The sequence below is a fragment of the Typopeltis vanoorti genome, chromosome 19 (assembly GCF_054136105.1).
Source record: "Typopeltis vanoorti isolate ZY-2024b chromosome 19, IOZ_Tvanoo_1.0, whole genome shotgun sequence".
NCBI lineage: Eukaryota > Metazoa > Arthropoda > Arachnida > Uropygi > Thelyphonidae > Typopeltis > Typopeltis vanoorti.
In genome coordinates, this window is record NC_143567.1 from 97,418,636 (window position 1) to 97,431,218 (window position 12,583).

The window sequence follows — 12,583 nt, forward strand, 5'->3', positions numbered from 1 at the left end:
TTATCTCTGCAGGGCAGTGTCCTTCTCATTATTGCAGCAATCTTCTCTGTCACCTTCACCACCTTTGCAATATGTCCCCTAAATTTCAGGTTTCTATTAATCATAAAGTCCAGATCTCGTGTCTCCCTTACTTCCTCCAGTATAACTCGTCCCATAGAGTATGCAGTGTCCCATCGATGTTTCCCAAACCTCATGACCTGTTTGTGGTTATAAGGTTTGGGAAACCACATCTGCACTATTACTAATAATTCTTCCCAGCTTCGCATCATCTGCAAACAACTGAATATCCCCTTGCAATCCACTGATATAAAGATTAAACAATATAGGTCCCAGTACTGAGCCCAGTGGGACCTCACTTGTAACCTTCTGCCTCCTTGAAACTGCCCCACCATACACAACTCTCTGACGCAACTATCAGACAGCCAGTCCTGAATCCAGTTGACCAACCTGACATCCAGACCCATGTGCTGCAACTTAAATATCGGCTTATCATGTGGCACCCTGTCAAATGTCTTTGCTAAGTCTAAGAAAATGGCAGTATATGCCTTTCCCTCATCTAATGCTCTTGTAACTTTATTATAAAAGGCTAGCATATTGCTAAAACAAGAGTGCCTCTTTACAAATCCATGTTGACTCTCACAGATAACATTACCCTCACCTGCCCAATGTTGTATATGGTCCCTCACTACTTTCTCCGTCCATGCAGTTAGCCTAGTGGCTTTGCACTTCGCCACTATATGCCTGGAAAAGGAGTGTCCTAGGTTCGATTCCCATCGCTGATGTGAGGAGCTTAAGGTTCTTCCTCAGCCATAGCCAAGTTAGTCGGTCTTGGGCATGGACGGGAGGGTTTTTTCCCCAGTTTATCTGGGTTTTTCATCCTGTAAGCAGGCAAACTGGCCCCGTGAACACAAATGGATCCACAGCCATAAATACTTAACCCCCATGAGGGGGCTCAACTTGCCCCAATAGGGACGGGGGAGAAAAGGGAGGGAACTCCATAGAAATAAATAAAATAAACTACTTTCTCCAAGATCTTAACAACTGATGACACACAAACTGGCCTATAATTAGACATTTTCAGTCTGCTACCACCCTTATGCAATGGCACTATCTTACCTTCCTTCCATTCCATGGGCACCTTTCCTGCATCCAGACTTTCATTGAAAAGCCAGGTCAAAGGCACTGTCAGTTCCCTAGCATTCTCTCAAAATTCATGGTGAAATACTATCCAGCTCCACAGCTTTACTAACATCCAGAGTACTCAGTATTTGAAACACACTCTCCTCCTGTACCTCTAAACCTCGAACCTGCCTGATCCATCTAGTATTAAAACTGACTCTTCCAGAATGAAATACTCCAATAAAGTGTTCATTGAACAATTCCACTATGTCATCTGCATCAGTCACTCCATTCTCCTTTTTATCCCACAGCATCATTCTTCCACAGTTATTTCTCCTCCTACTGGCCACATAGCTAAAAATTTCCCTGGGATTTTCTTTGGATCTTAGAGCCAATCTGCTCTCATATTCCGGTTTCACCTTCCTTATCATACTAGTCACTCTTTTGGCCTGTGTCTTATATTCTTTATGCATCTCCTCTTCACCTGTCTCTTTATATCACTTCCATAGCCACTTTTTCACATGTAATTCCTGCTTAATATTGTTTGTCATCCACTTTGTTTTAAGAATATTTGTGAAAAAAGGACCAAGCTAATAATAATGGTTAGTACTAGCTGCATTTCTTTTAGGACACAGACTACTTACTTTTCATTAACATGTTTCAATATATACACAAATTCACATAGAGCAAAGTCAATAAAAAAGAATTATCGACTGTTATTTTTCATGACAATATCTTCATAATGGTTCAGGATACAAAAGTATACAGGGGATTTGAAACTGAAAGTGATCTGGATAAATATGAATGAAAAAGGAAAATTATTATTATTTAGGCATTCAAGGAGTCAAAAAACTCATCACAGGAAGTCCTTCCTAGAAAACACAAAGTCTATCATACCACTCCTTAAACTCATTGACCGTTCTCACTCTCACCACTCTATCAGGCAATGCATTCCACGGTTCAACCACCCTCCATGCAAAGAAACCACTCCTCACCCTCTTGCTCACAGTTTCCTTTTGTAACTTCCAGGGATGGCCCCTTGTCATCACACCTTCCCGCCGTTCAACCAAGCAAAAGAACTCCCCAGTGTCAATCCTCTTACCACCTCTCAACAGTTTAAAAGTCTCAATCATATCACCTTTCCTTCTTCTATCTACCAAACTCTGCAGTCCACATTCCCTCAGACGATCTTCATAACTAACATTGTACAGTCCAGAAACCATCTTTGTTATCTGCCTCTCTACCCTTTCCATAGTTAATTGATTCCCTTTAAATCCTGGGGACCAAATCTGAGAACAATAGTATAAGTGTGGTCCGATCAGGGTCTTATACAACAGAATGATAACTCTTTTATCTCTGCTGGTCAGCATCCTCATTATTGCAGCAATCCTCTGTGTTACCTTCACCACCTTTGCAATATGTCCCTTGAATTTCAGGTTTCTATCAATCATCAACCCCAGATCTCTTGTCTCCCCTACTTTCTCCAGTATATCTCTTCCAACAGAGTATTCAGCATTCCATTGATGGTCCCAAACCTTAAGACCTTACATTTTGCTGCATTAAACCGAACCCCCATTCATTTGCCCACCTGTCTAGCTTATCTAGCTTATTCAAATCCTCTTGCATGACTACAGTATCTGCATTATTACTAATAACCCTTCCCAGCTTCACATCATCTGCAAACAACTGAACATCCCCCTGCAATCCACTGATAATGTCATTGATATAAAGTGGAGTCCCACAGGGCTCAGTACTGGGACTTAAACAACATAGGTCCCAGTACTGAGCCCTGTGGGACCCCACTTGTAACCCTCTGCCTCCTTCAAACTGCCCCACCATACACAACTCTCTGATACCTATCAGACAGCCAATCCTGAATCCAGTTGACCAATCTGACATCCAGACCCATGTACTGCAACTTAAATATCGGCTTATCACGTGGCACCCTGTCAAATGCCTTCGCTAAATCCAAGAAAATGGCAGTATATGTCTTTCCCTCATCTAGTGCTCTTGTAACTTTATTATAAAAGGCTAGCATATTACTAAAACAAGAGCACCCCGTCACAAATCCATGTTGACTCTCACAGACAACATTTTCCTCATCTGCCCAATGTTGTATATGGTCCCTAACTAATTTCCCTAACTGAAATACATAAAAAGTTTTAAAAAGAATAAAAATCAAGTAGCCTTTGGAGGTGAACTGTACTATTCAACTATACAAACATTCAGAAAGAAAAATTGAGAGTTTGAAAATAAAAACCAAATCTTGAGGTCTTGGCAGCACGCTCTGAAGAAAAATTGATTGATTCATTCAGAGAGGCATGCAGTGAAGTTGTGTTTGCAAGGAAAGAAAAATCTGAATATCCATGGTGCATGCAAAAGTTAAAAAGACAATCCTGAAAAAGAAAAAAAAAAATCTTATCAAAAGTTCTAACAAGCAAGTTAGCAGATGGTGTGAGAAAAATGACATAAAGCTAAGCTGTGTGTAAAAGTAGCTTTAAACAAAACTCATGGGAAGACTGATAAAACATATCACAAAGGTGGCAGAATTTCCTACATGCTATTGAAAAGATTAGAAATGAAGGAGAGAGTACTGTAAGAGATCAGAGATGATAAAAGTGATGTATGAAAAGATTAGAAATGAAGGAAAGAGTACTGTAAAAGAGATCAGAGATGATAAAAGTGATGTAAACACTGAAGATATATTCTGGATGTCTGGATTTTCTTTAGCCCACTCAGCTAATTTCCTCTTATAATCTGATTTTATGCCTTTTAGTCTTCAAGCCTGCTTTTAGATATATGTTTACCAGTCACACTTCTGATATGCCATCCACAGTATTTTTATTATTATTATTATTATTACGGGTATCTCCATGGAGTCAGTAGACTCATCGTGGGAGACCCAGACTATCAAAACAATATGTACCATACCTCTTCTTGAATTCATTTACAGACAAAGAACTCACAACTGAATCAGGCAATGCATTCCACTCATTCAGCACCCTCCAAGCAAAAAATGTAGTTCTCACACCCTTGTTAACTGCACTTTTCCTTAATTTCCAGGGATGACCTCTTGTTCTTCCATCACTATCACACAGCTGAAATATTTCCCCTGCTTCAATCATATAAAAACCTTTTAGAATTTTAAATATTTCTATCAATCCCCCTCTTCTCTGCCTATCAGCCAACCTCTGCAATCCACAAGCTCTCAATCTATCAATGTAGGGAGCATTTTTTACATGACTCACCAACTTAGTCACTCTCCACAACCTCCACATCTCCAAGGAATCCAGGTGATCAGACTTGAACACAGTAATCCAAATGTGGAAGTATCAACGCCTTATAAAGGGGAATAATAACCTCTTTATCTCTGAATGTTAGTGTGTTCTTCAATAACCAAGTAATCCTATGTGCAATCTTGGATGCCTTAGCAATGTGCCCTCTGAACTTCATCTCCCTATCCACCAATATCCCCAAGTCTCTAACCTCATCACTCTCTTGGAGTACTGTTCCAGCAATGTGATACAACTGGTAATCTTTTAATCCCAAAATACATAACTTTACACTTTTCCACATTGAACTGGCATCTATTACTTTTGCCCATTTTGCCAGCTTATTTAAATCATCCTGCAAACTCTCAACATCAGCTTGATTTTTTATTGCACTACCTAATTTTGCATCATTGGCAAACAACTGAATATCTCCCTTCAAGCCATTTCCTATATCATTTATGTACAAATTAAACAATAATGGCCCAAGCACAGAGCCCTGAGGCACACCACTGGTCACTTGTCTCATCCTGCACTCTGCTCCTCCATACACTACTTTCCGGTATCTCTCCAAGAGCCATTCTCTTATCTATATCACCAGTTCTTGCTTAATGATTTTACTTGTCCATTTAGCTCCCACCTAATTATCCTCTTAATTCTAGGAATGTAATTAGTTTCTAATTCTTTCTTACCTCTCTTGATTTTTAACAATAATAGGTATTTGTTATAATAACCAAAATATTAGCTCTATCCAAAAGAGTAGAACCTGATATCCTATTAACTGTGATCTTTGGAATAAAGCTTGGTATTACTTAATAGAAAATATAATGTAAAGTAAGAATTCACAATCCTCCTTGGTGGCAGTAATGTTTGCAGATACCTTAGGAGATCAAAGAAATATCTCACAGAACTGTGTTGATAATAAATGAACCAATAGATCTAAATGCTGGGCCTGGTTGGCCGAGTGGATAGCATATCCACTCTCCACCATTTAATCGAAGAGGGAATATATTCATTTAGGCTTACTTTTAAATTTAATGCTTCAAAAGATGAAGAGAAAAAGAGAAGGAGAATATGCAGTGGGAGAAACGGCTGTGGGTTTGAATTATAATGGAATAACACTTATGTTAGAAAAAATGTTTGTTATTTGTAGAGCTAGCTAGGTTTCATAGCCACTGTCAATAAAATTGAAAAGAGATAAACACAATAAGAATGACATTTAAAATTGAAAGCATGTGACAATATAGGTTCTCAACTTTTATAATGTTGCAGGAGGATATTAAAAAGTGCAAGAATGAGGAGTGTTACTTTGGGTGACTTCCCAAAACTGGGAATTTTTAAGGTAATCCTTTTTTGTTGAGGTTTGGACTGTGAATGTGAGCTTCATATAACTTCTTTATATAATCTTTTAAGAAGAAAATAAATTTGTGTAGGACTTTAGCTTTGTTTTGCCTAGTGGATAAGGCATGGCTAGCTAAACCAGACTTATGAAGTAAAACATACTCTTGTTCTTCTAGATGAATCTGAGTAGAATGACCCATGTGCCCATGATAACAAAGGCCACGTAAACAGGGAATCCTGTAAACTCCAAGATAAGAGAGACAGGATATTTATCTTTCAGAGAGGCTAGGAAGGAATTTAGTTTACGAAAGAAATAGGTCAATCTGGCAAAGAAGTCTTGCAGTTTTCTGTGATAGTCCTTGAATATATGGCATTGAAATTCTAGGAACTTCTACTCAAGAAGGATTAGAATGAAGGCCATAATCATTAATTACTTTATCAGTTATTTTTGGATTATAACCATTAGAGATGAAAGTAGTTCTGATAAATGACAGTTTATAATTTAAAAGAGAATCAGTAGAACATATCTTATGTGAACAGTGAACTAAAGTTTTAATCACACCATATATTTGACAGGGATGATGATGAGATGCAACGTTATATTTAACAGTGTGAACTGATTTACATACTGATAACTGTAGATTGCTATTAGGTTGCTATACGACAAGAACATCCAGAAAGGGCAGACAACTGACAAGTGTTATCTTCTACTTCGATTGATTCTTGGGTTAACCGAATTAATTTTCTCAAAAAATTCATGAAGATCAGACAAGGAAGAGTTCCATGCAAGAAAAACATCACCAGTATATCTATACCAAATAGATGGCTTAAGAATAAAAACATTTAGAAAATGCTGTCCAAAATGTTCCAGAAACAAATTGCTAGAGTAGGGGTAATTGGAGATCCCGTTGCATTTCTTTTTTCTATTCAAATTTATGACAAATTTGATTAATTTTAAAATATCAAGAGGAAAAATCATTGCATAGTAATTCTGTTGTATCAACCATCAGCATGTTTGTGAAAAGTGAAACTGCATCAAAACTGATTTAAAAGATCTGTGTGTTGTAGTGGCGGCTGGTGAAAATTTTAAGCGGGAGTACTGCATATACAAAATCTTCTTCTTCTTCTTTCGCTATGCCTTATCCCATATTAAACGGGGTCGGCGTTCACATCTTTAATCTTCTTCTTCCAGATTTTATAGTCTAGGGCATCTTCCCAACTCTATCCTTTCTCCCTAAGATCCTCTGCCACCTTATCTCTTTTCCTCCTTCCCTCCACCTCTATACACTCCACTCGTTTACCAACATACTCCTCTCTACATGATTGAACCACCTCAGCCTGCTTTCTTGTACCTTCTTACCAATCGGGCCCACCTTGATCATCCCTCTGATGTAGTCATTCCTTATCCTGTCCTTCTTTGTCACACCACTCATCCATCTCAACATCCACATCTCTGCCACTTTCATCTTCCTCTCCTGTGCCTTTGTTATAGGCCACGTCTCCACGCCATGGAGCATCGCCGGCCTCACCACCATCTTATACAGATTTCCTTTCATCTTACAACTCACTCTCTTGTTGCACAGGACTCCACTCATCTTCCTCCAGTTCATCCAGCCGCATATTATTCGGTGCTGTATTTCCTCATCCAGGTCACCATTCCTCTCAACGACTGACCCAAGGTACTTGAATTTCTTCCCTGAAGTTAACCTTTCACCCTGGAGTCATATGATCATATCCTCATCACTCCCTGTTGACATATATTCAATCTTTACCCGGTTAATTTTCATGCCTCTCTCCTCCAATACATTTCTCCACTCTTCCAGGGTCTTTTCAAGCTTACCTCAGGATGATTCGCAGAGAACAATATCATTGGCAAACATCATGCTCTCTGGTGCCTCCTTCTTGAAGTCCTCCACTAGTACATCCATGACCAGATCAAAGAGGTAGGGGCTCAGAGTTGATCCCTGATAGAGCCCTACGACAATGGGGAACCCCTCTGTCATGCCAACACTAGACCCGACCCGAGTTTTCGCTCCATCATACATCTCCTTCACCAACCTCACGTACTTTTCTGACACCCCCTTCTTCCTCATACACCTCCATAACTCCTGTCTGGCCACTCTGTCATACACCTTTCCCAGGTCTATAAACACCATATGTAGCTCCGCCTGCATCTCCCTATATTTCTCCATCAATCACCTTAGCGCAAATATTGCATCCATTGTCCCTCTTCCTGGCATAAATCCAAACTGCTCCTCACCAATTTTGTTTCCCGCTGTATCCTTCCTTCAATTACCCTTTCCCATATCTTCAACGTGTGTGAAATCAGCTTGATCTCTCTATAGCTGCCACAATCTTGAACATCTCCTTTTCCCTTGTAGATTGGGATGAAAATGCTTTTCCTCCATTCCTCTGATATCTTTTCCTGTTGGGCTATTTTCCTCATCAGATTCCATAACATGTCTACGTCCTCACTGCCCAAGCTTCTCCACACTTCTCCAGGTATCTGGTCTCCCCCCACAGCCTTTCCATTCTTCATTTTCCTCAGTGCCCAATACACTTCCTCTCTGCTTATGTCCTGCACTGATCCTTCGTTTGCCTCTCCATCCTCACACCTCTCTCTTGGATTCTCCTCATTTAGTAGATTACAAAAATATTTTTCCCATCTTCCTCTGATTTTGTCCTCCTCTTGTAGTACTACTCCTGTGGCGTCCTTTATCTGCTTAACTGATGTTATGTCTTTCGAGGCCTTATCTCTAGCTTTCGCTATTCTCAACAACTTAGCTTCACTACCGTTTCTCTCCAGTACTTCATAAACCTCTTCAATTGCCCTCGCCTTTGCCACAGCTCTCTTTGCACTGCATATACAAAATAAAATAAAAAAATCTTTTTTCCTAATCAGTAACCTATTTATTAATAAATAAATTTACATATTAAAAAATTGCTTTATTAAAAATATTTCACCCTCATCATGAACAAACACCAATAATAAAAGTTTCGTATCTCACAGAAATAATGTGCACATGCATACAATTTATCTGTAAGCGACAACGAGCAATATCGGAATCACTTGTAACGTGCAATCACAAGCACAAACAATTATCGGCGAGTCTAGCTGCAATTAGCCAAACGTGATAATTCTGACACTGCATTAGATCGCAGTGTCGGAATTATCACATTTGTTTCGTAATCTAAAGCGTCAATCAAACAATTCCAATTATTAACTATTCAATCAATGTCGAAACATAAGCTGTAACCTTTAACATGTTGCATTGCATTTATATAATGTTGTAAGCATTCTTATTATATATAAACACAAACAAAATTTAATTTTTTTTTTTTCCTTGGGGTGCTGCAGTGTCGCAGTGCATGTGTATGAGCTGCAACTGGTGTGTTGTAAAGATAATTCTGATATTTTATTCTTGAAATCTTCTAAATTTTTAATGAAAGAGGAAGAATAACCTGTAAATGCAGAGAGAAAATTTGATACATCTTGAGAGTTTATAGGTTGGGCAATTTGTATAATTTACAACAGGTCTTAATAGAACATTTTCTTTATATATTTTGGGAAGACCATAAAGTCAGGGAGGTCTAGCACGATTAACTCTTAAAAGAGCTACAGCAAAATCTAACCATTTTGACAACACAGATTTCTTTTTCTTCATTAGATAAGGGATGGCCTGAAATATTAACATCACTTCTTGAAGCATTAGTCTGGATGCTAAGCAGAAAATTGTTCTTATTTAAAAATAATTGAAATTTATGAATATGATTAACAGTCATGTAAACCTTTTCTGCTGAGTCTGAAGATGTTTTATAAACAGTATTACATTCTTTAACTGATAAAATATTAGTTAATTTAGCAGTAATAGAAGCAACATGGCAATTAATGAAATACAGTTGTGTTTTGGATTCATGAATCTGATTAACAAGGAAAAACTTCATGCCAATAGATGTGATGTGCTTTACGAGAATGAAAAACCTCTTTGATTTTACAGCAAGTTGGAATCAGCTCTGCTCTCCTGCAATGTTTTAAAAAGTTATTCTGTTTACATATTTAGCTTCTTTCATTAATTCTTTTAATGAAAAAAACTATCACACACTACTTCTATTGAATATGCGCATAAACATTGCCAGTCCAGAATAGATGTCTTATTCCATTACTGTATAATAATTTTATCTATAATTGAACTGGCAATGTTTATGTGCATATTCAATAGAGGTAGTGTGTGATGATGAGAGTGATACATTGTAACAAGCATTTCAGAGGTCACAAGATCTTGTCTTTATGACCACTCTTTCAGAATTGTTTTCTGCCTGAAAATCCAAAGCAAGTTATCCCATTGACAGAGAAATGTCGTGGTTATCATTTTACTGTATTTTTCTATTTCTCTGACCTTCACTTATTCTCTAAAGCTTATTCACAAATAGGCATTTCACAGTATCACTGATATACTATGAAAAGTATGCTGTGTGATAACTCAAAATTTGTATTTGTAAAGGTGAATTCACAGTGAGCACAGTATTCAAGTAATACTGTATCATTATAATTTTTACCTCTGAGATTGTGTCCAATATTTTATTCATGTTTTCTCTGCGCTTTGATTTTGCTTTTTCCATAGATTCCATCTTAACAAGAACTGCATCAATCTTAGATACAATACTTCCAATAGAATGTTCCATACGATCCACTCTCCGTGACAATCTAAAAAAAAAAAGAACATAATCAGGATCTATGCATTTAAAAGTGAATCAAGATAAATATGAATAAAGTTAAAATAACAGATAACCTTACACATTGAAATCATCAAGAGATACTCCAGTGCTGATATGCCCAGGAGGAATAGCTGATACAGGACGGCTTGCATCCGATGGCATCATACTCTGCTCTCTTTGTATCTCATTATCTAGTTCCATCCTCTGGCCTTCCAAATCTAAATACATCTGGTTAATTTCTTGCTCATCCAGTTCTCTGTTTCCATCTAAATCATACTTAGCAAATAACATTTCAATCTCCATTTCCGTCAAGCCACGACTATAAATAAATATTGATAAAAATAGATATATTTGATTTTCATTAAAAAAAATACTTTTTTAAGCCAATATTTAACTATTAGAATTTCAGAAGCATGTTTAGAGTAGTATTAATTAGCTATAAGAAATTTTCATCTGCATTTAAACTACATTTGGCATACTAAGATTAGAAGAGAAAGAATTATCCTTTTAGAAGAAAGGTGACAAGTAATAAAATATTCCTTTCCTGTCAAACAAGCAAATTGATTTCTTGTAAAATAAAACGCTTTAGATTGCAAAAATTGTGTTGCATATGATAATCTCTAAATTTAGATAAAATTTTATTGTAAGCCTTTATTTATATATTTTCTTTCAGTAATGAAATATGCATATTTAAAGTTAGGAACATCATGCTTGCTTACATTGCATTTAGTTTTGCTTTCATTATATCTATCATTTAGACCACATATGGGCAACCCCCAACCCGCGGGCCGGATTCGGACCTCTACTTCTTTTGATCTGGCCCTAATCTATTTCAGCAAAGTTTGTCTGATTCATGGTGGGAGAAAACATGGTGTGTTTTAACTCACATTAAGCTGACGTCATATGACTTGCGCAAAACACACTATGTTTTCTCCAACCAAAGTCTCTTTCTCATTTTGACTAGGTGGCGTGTGTGAACGTGTTTCAACATGTCAGTTCGGTACTTGCGTTGGTGTTGTGCTTTGTTCAGTACCTGCAGTGTAGAACACAGTTTTGTCTGACAGTTCTGAATATTGCTTATAAATTTGAGACAATGTCGGGGATTATTGCAAAAAAAAAAAAAAAGCAGAGAATCGTCAATTTCAAGACAACTAGATGGAGGATTATTATTTTATTCTGAATAAAGGTTTGCCTGTATGTTTGCTGTGCAACAACTCCATATCTGTCAACAAAGAATACAACTTGAAGAGAACTTGGATACCCAGCAGCAAATGTTCAACAAGCAAGGAACACAGCGCCATAGCATTGTCAAAGCCAGCTTTGTGGTAATCTAAGTCATTTGGTGAAGGCGAATTTATCAAAGAATGTCTGCTGGATGTTGCAAGTATAATATGTTATGAAAAGAAAAAAAGACTTCGAGAATATTTGTTTGTCGAGAATATTCGTACTGTTGTCTGATGCATAGAAATTATGGCTGATGATATCAAAAAAAGTTTAAAAGAGAAGATTGCTAGATTGGAAACATTTTCAATTGCTTTGGATGACAGCACCGATGCCTCCGATACAGCACAACTAGCAATATTTATTCAAGGAGTTGATGCGGATTTCAACATCACAAGAATTATTAGCGCTTCGGCCGTTAAAAGGAACAACTACCAGTGAAGATATATCTGAAACAGTCAACACAGTCTTCAAGAAATTTGGGCTTAAATGCAGTTCACTATCTGACATATGCACTGATGGAGCTCCTGCAATGGGTTGGTGCACAGAGGGGATTTATTGGAATAGTTCATGAAAGAGCAATAGAACTACAGATCCATCGGAAAAAATTTAACAAATTTTCACTGCATTATCCACCAACAAAATCTGTGTGCAAAATCGATCAAATTGACAAATGTTATGGAAGTTGTAGTAGCCAGTATTAACTTTATTAAGTCACGTGCACTTAATCACCGCCAATTTAAGGAGTATTTGGCAGACCTATTTTCGGATTATGAAGATGTGTCTTATTATTGTGAAGTGAGGTGGTTGAGTAAAGGTAAAATGTTAAAACGATTTTATGATCTGATACAAGACATTGCAGATTTTATGGACATACAAGGAAACACAATTAACCAAATAAAAGATGATGAGTGGGT

General features: G+C 37.4%; 1 protein-coding gene across 1 annotated transcript in view; it reads right to left on the reverse strand.

Moving 5' to 3' along the window:
- LOC150096380 (polycystin-2-like) overlaps positions 1 to 12,583 on the reverse strand; it is a 286,011-nt gene that overhangs the window by 15,776 nt on the left and 257,652 nt on the right. Inside the window, exons 13-14 of the mRNA XM_090409166.1 lie at positions 10,525 to 10,764; positions 10,287 to 10,434 (exon numbers count right to left, since the gene is read on the reverse strand). Of these exons, the coding sequence (XP_090265292.1) occupies positions 10,287 to 10,434; positions 10,525 to 10,764 (388 nt within the window). The remainder of the gene's footprint in view (positions 1 to 10,286; positions 10,435 to 10,524; positions 10,765 to 12,583) is intronic.